Source organism: Arachis ipaensis, chromosome B08, assembly GCF_000816755.2.
Source record: "Arachis ipaensis cultivar K30076 chromosome B08, Araip1.1, whole genome shotgun sequence".
In the NCBI taxonomy this organism is placed as follows: Eukaryota; Viridiplantae; Streptophyta; class Magnoliopsida; order Fabales; family Fabaceae; genus Arachis; species Arachis ipaensis.
In genome coordinates this window covers 126,730,661-126,738,350 of record NC_029792.2, presented here as the reverse complement: position 1 = coordinate 126,738,350, position 7,690 = coordinate 126,730,661, and the positions used below count along the sequence as shown (strand labels likewise).

Sequence of the window (7,690 nt, the reverse complement as noted above, 5' to 3'; positions counted from 1 at the left end):
CAATTTTTGATGCTTTTGAAAACTTTTTGTTTTAATTAAAACTATCTAAATTTATATAATATAAAAAATAAATATTCTTACAATAAAATTTTAAAACTGAAATTGAAAAATGAAATCTTTTAATTTTTATCCTAATGTATATTAAATTGATACACTTTATCTTAGAAAGTGAAGCTTACATAAATAAATATAAATACTATATCCAAAAACAGGAAACCAAGAAAGAAGAAGAAGGAGAAGAAGAAGAGAAAATCAAGAAAGAAGAAGAAGAAATAGGAAACCAAGAAAGAAGAAGAAGAAAGAGAAGAAGAAGAATGAGTGACGAGCAATCAGATTCTGCAATGATGAATCCATGGGATATCGGAGACCCGTGCGATATGATAGACTTTGATGCCGACGATGAAGCACCGCAGTTTGAGTTTGAGTGTCCGCCTCTGCCTGAGCCCGTCTGGAATGGGGACGAAAACAAGATTGTTGCCGCCAATGTAGGTGAGCCGTGTGCCATGGACGTGAGTGGTAATCAACCACATCAGCCGGTTATTGATGAGTGTTTGTCCGAAGCTATGAGGATGACAGAGCACTATTGGGAAAACCCTTTATCTGGTTATCAACCATTTCAGTGTCAGCCTCAGTCACGTGCCATTGACGTGTGTGGTAATCAACCACTTCAGTCTCACCCTCACCCTCAGCCTTGGTCTCAGCCTCAGCTTCAGCCTTGGTCTCCGCCTCGGCCTCAATCTCAGACGGATATAGTAAGGACGCTGACGGATGAGTTTTTCGCTGACACGTGTGGTTATCCACCATCTCAGCCTCAGACTGAGTGGGATACCAGTAGGAACACGTTCGAGCTGATTCCCAATGTCGGTGGTCATCCTCAACCTCAACCTCAACCTCCGGTCTGGACTTGGGAGGAGAACAAAGCATTTGAGTCAATTATTACCAGTTGTTTTCAGGATACTATCCAGAACTGCTGGGAGGCCGTGGCTGTTCGTCTCCCCGGCAGGACCCGGGCACAGCTGCAAGAGCGCTTTCAGAAGCTGATGAAGGACATCAATGCCGTCCATAAGGGTTATCCTACAAGCACTCCTCTCAATGCAACACCACCACCACCATCACAGCCTTATTCGACTGATCACCATCACAGGTCGGTATTATTTTCATTCTCTTCTTATTTCGCAAGGTTTATTATTTCTTTCTATTCTTTCTGTTTACTTATTCTATATTTTCTTTTTCTTATAAGTTTTATGAACAAACCTAATAAACAATGAACTCTTCTTTTTCCCTTTGATTTGTTTTTGAAATAAATAAAATATTTTTGTTTACATGAAATTCATTGATTATCAAATATTTTGTTTATTATCATGACAGGGAGGAGGTCGTGCCAGCTGCAGAGGAGGAGGTAGTGCCAACTGCACAAGAGGAGGCAGCACCAACAAACACAGGATATCATCATTGGACGGAAGATGAACATAGGTATTTTATTATTATATTACTTCTTTTTACCTCTTATTTATTTATTTATTATTTAGTTGAATATTGGTATTTATAAAAAAAAAATGTGAAGCAACTAATATCAACATATAGGAGCAATTCTCTTGATTTAGATATATCTCTAACTTGTCCATGATGATTGTATGTTGCCTACAATATATAAGTCTAGCACCTCTTTTTTGCAAGATCGACTTCACTGCTCTCTTGTTAATTAAAGCTTGCATACATCAGTGTTTTTGTGCATCAATAACTAGTAATTTGAGCGAATTCTAAAGTAAATTTTATTGATTGCTAAATTTATTTTGTTTTGACCGTGGTTGGCATAATTAAATAGTTTATGTTTTTGTTTAAAAAATTTTAGTATAAAATTTGTTAATAGTTATTTCAAAAATCATATTTTGGTAGGTTATTTCTTAGAGGGTACCAAAATGAAGGTTCACACTGGAAAAGAATTTCAGAATATTATGTAAAAACAAAAACTCCTAGTCAAATTTCCAGTCATGCTCAGAAATATTTTTTACATCAAGAAGATTTAGCTAAAGGAAAAAAGTTAAGGAAAAGCATTTTTGATGTAATTTGATCATCGTAAGTCATTTCTTTACTCTCAACTACTTTATTTAATTCAATTTCTACTAATATAGAAAATATTTAATTGGCTATTTTAAACTCTTTTAAGTTATTATTCATAATAGTTACACTATTTTAATTGTTTTTCAATGTAGAAATTGTGCCCTAATTCAAGCTTTTTAACCGATGGAGGATTTGCTTAAAGGAGGAAGAACATGTAAATGGTCTAAAGATTTTTATTTAGGTTGCACATATCTAGTTCGAGTTAATTGTTAGCTAGTTTTGTAAATGAACAATGACCGGAAGATATGTTTGAAAAAATAATTATGTAGGTAGGACGATCATTATAGATGTAATTGTGATTTATAACCTTTTTATTAATAATATTTGATTTTCTAGTTCTCCGCTTGTCAATTATGACAATTACAATGTTGAAGACTTCAAGTCCTGTCAAGCATCACTGTTTCATAATATTGGAAGCCTAAACAATTACCCCTTTTGAACTCTTAAAAATGATGTATCTTGTAATATCTTAGGGCAATCTTTTAGGATTGGTTTTTATATTTTCTTACATTACGCCATTTTTCATCTTTATTTTAGTATGTTTGGGATTCTAATATTTTTCAAAACTAGGGATTGTTACTTTGTAATTTATCTCATGGTACATCTCATCATATCAGAATGACTGAGTTGATTGAATGAAGATATCATGATGCAGATTGTAATGCTGTTTTTTCAGCTTTTGTTGCTTTTTTGTTCTTCTTATCCCCACCCCATCCCCCTTTTTTTGTTGATGTTTAGCATGTGTTTACATTGCACTTATGAAATTCAATCATTTGTATTTTGGTTCATGTGGTGCTAATCTTAATCTGTGATTTTCTTTGAAAGCTCTTCAAAAGATGTCTATTACAGCAGGATATTAACCTTTCTGTAACCAATATAGTTATTACATTTCACTGAAACGAATTAGTACTATTTGTCTTTTGACCGCCTGAATTTCGCTGAAACTGCCATGCCTTCAGATCCAGGATCGTCGATTAGTGCAGCTGTTGCAGCAACTCTGACTATTCCTTCAGATGCTCAACATTTTCACTAGCACGGGACTGCCCTGAAGTCAAGTTTCTGGCAGGAAGGGTTTACATTAACAGGTTGGCTGAAGAAAACTTGTATAAAATTTCCTGTCTGAAGACAGCTTAACTAAAGAAACTTAACAGGTGTTACACTAAATTCTATGGTACTAATGGGGATGCAGCTGCAAAGATTGCGCACGATGCTATTATCGGTAATACTCTTTGATGAGATACATTAAATTTTGTATTTGTATAGTTGGGATTGCTTCGAAACTCAATATTGAGAACGGTTCAACTAGGTATCCTTTAAAAATAGTACAACATTCAGCCTTTTATTGCAATAATTAAAAAAAAATTAAAACAAACACAACTAAAAATTATGAATAGATTTACTGTCTTTTTAAAATTAAATACACATTCAAAATACAATCTAAAAAAACTGAAATTTAAAATTTAAAATTTCTATCTCTATTTCAGATTTAATATATTTAATTATTAATATATTATAATTTAAATACATATCTAAAAATCAAATTATTCAAAATTCAAAATTTTGATTTTAAAATTATAAAATAAACCTTAAACTATCAAATTATTAATTAAACTCGTACAAAACACTCAAAGAAGCAGAGAAGTCACGTTTGCGCCATGTCGAAAATCCAGAGGCGCACATGGAAAACTCAGAGGTGCACATCGAGAAGTCATCCTCCGCTGTAGTTCATCCGTGCCACCTTCGTCTTCCGCGCTCATCCTCAACGCTGCCTTCCTCCTTTTCGGCGCTCATTTACAACGCTGTCTTTTTAATGTTTAAATTTAAATTTTAGATTTATGATTTTGGATGTGTTTTTTTTTTTGGTGACTTAAAAGAAAATAAACAAAAACTAAGAAAGAAAAAAAAAAAAAAAAAAAAAAACTGCTTAAGAAAGGCAGTCCCGCTGAATACTACTCTCAAACTCCTTCCAAGGCAATGGAAGCTCCACTTGGGGAGAAATAGTCCTCATTGCAGTCTTTGCCATGATGTCTGCTATTGTATTTGCATCTCTCAAGATCAACCGAAGATCAGCACGCCATTTCCAAGACATGATATCTCGGATTTTTAACACCAAAGGATTAATAAACCCAGAGCAATCTTGTAAATTATTGACAATAGTAAATGCCTCCACACAGTCTGTCTCACATATAATGTCTCTTTGTCCCGAGTCCCATGCTAAAAGAAAGCCTCTCCAAATAGCAAACAACTCTCCTTGCAAAATGCTACGACTCTCAATTGTTCCCAGACAGCCTCGTTGCCACCTTCCTTTCCAATCTCTGCTAACACAAGCAAAACCAACTCGAGCACCACTGGCAGGATAGCTAGCATCACAATTAATCTTAAAGGTACCCACTGAGGGGGGAATCCAAGAGCCACTAATGGTTGAGGGGATAGATAGTCGTTGCAACTCAAAAATATTTCGGAGCTCCTTTTCTAAGGACAAAGCCATACCAATCACCTTGTCTGTGGTCCAATGCTCGTGAGGATGAAAGATCTCGTTATTTCTCGAACACCAAATCCACCAGAGACCAGAAAAGAATCTAAAAGGGTGCTGTTTGCTATTATATAAGAACCAACTCATCAAATCCACTGGTTGATCGGAGATCCCTAAAGCTTGCCAAACAAGTTGGGCTTTTGGACAATCCCGAATACAATGTAAAACCGATTCCTGACCTGAGAAACATCGTGGACAGCTATCCGTGTGCGAAATGCCCCTCCTAAAACGAAATGCAGCAATAGGAAGAGCCTCCCAAAGACATAGCCAGGCCAAAAATTTGTGCTTTTCTGGAACATGTTGACGCCAAAGCCAAAGCCAATTACCCTTATCCTCCCAACTAAACATCTTCTTACTGAGCCACAAATAACCACTATGAGCATCATAAACCTTTGAGGCCGCACCAGTCCAACACCAACCGACCTCTGAACCAACTTGAACATTTGGGTTGTAAGAGTTAATGTTGCTCTGCAAAGACTGATTCAGATGAGAATAGATATTCTCAAGGTTCCACTGTCCAGATGACCAAAGGTCCAAGATCCTGAGATCCGAATCAGAAATGTGAACATAATCCATCTCCTGACATAGTCGCCCCTCTCTTCTCCATTTAGAAAACCAAAAGTTCTGTTCCAAATCCCCAATGCACCAACTAAAACCTTCCTTCAGGATATCCCAAGCTCGACATATACTCTTCCAAACATAAGATCCCCTTCCTCGAGACCGACTAAAACAATCAGCCTAAGAAGAATGGTATTTCTCCGTCAACAGTTGAACCCATAGCTTGTCGGGATGGTGAAAAAGTTGCCAAACTAGTTTTCCAAGAAGAGCAATATTGGCACAAAAAGGATCTCTAATTCTCAGACCTCCAAACTTCTTAGGAGTGACCAACACTTTCCAGTTAACTAGATTCAGGCCTCTACCATCAGCTTGACCCTTCCATAGAAAGTTTCGCATCATGGATTCTATCTTATTAGTTACCCCTTTAGGGAAGAGAGATACTTGCATGCGATAAGTAGGAATCGCAGTCACTACCGAGTTGAGCAAACAGAGTCTGCCTGCCTTATTAAGCAATCTCCCTTTCCAACTGGCTAGCCTTCCCCGAATCTTGTCCAAAACATCGTTGAAAGTTGCGCGTGTCACCCGAGAGTGATTAAGGTTCACCCCTAAATACTTGCCCAAGTTCTGGACGAATCTGATGGAGGAGACTCCAGTAAAAATCTCTTTTCTTGTCGCTGAAACATTCCTGGAGCATAGCGCTTTAGATTTTTCCACATTAACCTTCATCCCAGAAGCTCTGCAGAAATTTTCCAAAGTTACCATTACAGTTTGAACTTGTTGTTTTTCAGCTTTACAGAAAAGAAGCAAATCATCGGCAAACATCAAATGAGAAATTCTTGGACCCCTCTAGAAACCGCAACTGGCTTCCACAAGCCCTTATCAACTTGCTGATTAATAGAACAGGACAATCTCTCCATACACAACACAAACAGATACGGTGATATAGGATCTCCTTGCCTAAGACCCCTGCTCGGAGTAAAGCTATTTAATCTATCCCCATTCCAGAGGATAGACAGTGAGGAAGCAGTGACACAACGCATAATCAGATTGACTATCGGAGGAGGAAAGCCAAAACTCACCAGAGTTTGTTTCAGAAATCCCCAATCCACTCTATCGTACGCTTTCTCCAAATCAATCTTAAAGGCCAGGGTGCCTTTCTTTGACTTTGTCTTCTTCATAAAATGGAGAACCTCTTGTGCTACAATGATGTTGTCAGGGATTCCTCTCCCCGGGATAAACCCTCCTTGAAGGGGCCCAATAATCTCTTTGAGATGGGGACGAAGTCTATTGACCAGGACCTTCGTTATAACTTTGTAAACCACATTACAGAGACTAATTGGTCGGAAATCCTTCATGGAAACCGGGTTTTCTACCTTCGGAATAAGAACCACAAGAGTTTCCATCATCCTTGGATCCATATCCAAACCAGAGAACGCATGACGAACCATAGTCCAAACATCAAAACCAACAATCTTCCAGTATTCTTTAAAGAAGAAAGCCTGAAACCCATCAGGGCCCGGCGCCTTAAAAGAATGCATACTGAAAACAGCCGACTTAACTTTTTCCAGAGTAACTTCATAATTTTAGATGTGTTACAATTTTTTTTAATGTTTAAATTTAGATTTTAGATTTATGATTTTGGATGTGTTTCAAAAATATTTTCTGTATAACTTCATAATTTTAGATGTGTTACAATTATTTTTTAATGTTTAAATTTAAATTTTAGATTTATGATTTTGGATGTGTTTTAAAAATATTTTTGGTATAACTTAATATTTTAGATGTGTTACAATTGAAAAAGAAACTACAATTGAAAATATTTTAGTTTATGTATATAATTATATTCGACCATTCATAATTGTATTATTAACATTTATATTGTATTATTAAAAGTTGACTGATTTTAGATGTGTTTTAAAAATATTTTGTATAAAATATTATACTATCAGATGTGTTATAATCGAAAAATAATTAAAAATATCATACTATCAGATGTGTTATAAAATATCATACTATCAGAGTGTTTTTATGTTTAAATTAAAATATAATTAAAAATGTTGAACATAATATTTCTTAACAAATTACATAAACACATGTGTGGAAAATAATGATACCTTTCATCAATGCAAAATGAGAGAGTGCTTCAGCTGGAAGGTGGTGATGGTCTTCACCAATGAAGACGAGATGGAGAATTCAGCTGGCAGCGTCCTTTTTGGTTTGGAATTCACTAATGCGTGTGAATGTTCCGTAGAATAAGGAATTTAAAAAACTGTATCTGTTACCTGAAGTTACGAAAGTAAAGCAAAGTCATCTAACCACCAATAAAGTGGGTGGGTTTTAAAATTTAAATTTAAATTAAAATCTAATTATAGATATTTTTGGTGACATCTAATTATAGATATGTATCTATAAAATAGGAACATGTTACACTAAAAAAAATAATTAAATATTATTTAAATCTGATTAAAGACTGATTAA

General features: G+C 35.6%; 1 protein-coding gene across 1 annotated transcript; it reads left to right on the top strand.

Moving 5' to 3' along the window:
• On the top strand, window positions 205-2,458 carry LOC107612086. The gene is made up of 4 exons (XM_016313915.2): window positions 205-1,144; window positions 1,369-1,473; window positions 1,897-2,076; window positions 2,214-2,458. The coding sequence occupies exons 1-3, from the start codon at window positions 315-317 to the stop codon at window positions 2,069-2,071; spliced, it is 1,110 nt and encodes a 369-aa protein (XP_016169401.2). The 5' UTR covers window positions 205-314; the 3' UTR covers window positions 2,072-2,076; window positions 2,214-2,458.

What these genes read in the sequence shown, in the direction of transcription:
- LOC107612086 (XM_016313915.2), top strand. Translation starts at nt 315, where the DNA reads ATGAGTGACGAGCAATCAGATTCTGCAATGATGAATCCATGGGATATC. An exon ending in TCGACTGATCACCATCACAG is followed by an intron (nt 1,145 to 1,368) that starts GTCGGTATTATT and finishes TTATCATGACAG; the next exon opens with GGAGGAGGTCGTGCCAGCTG. An exon ending in TGGACGGAAGATGAACATAG is followed by an intron (nt 1,474 to 1,896) that starts GTATTTTATTAT and finishes ATATTTTGGTAG; the next exon opens with GTTATTTCTTAGAGGGTACC.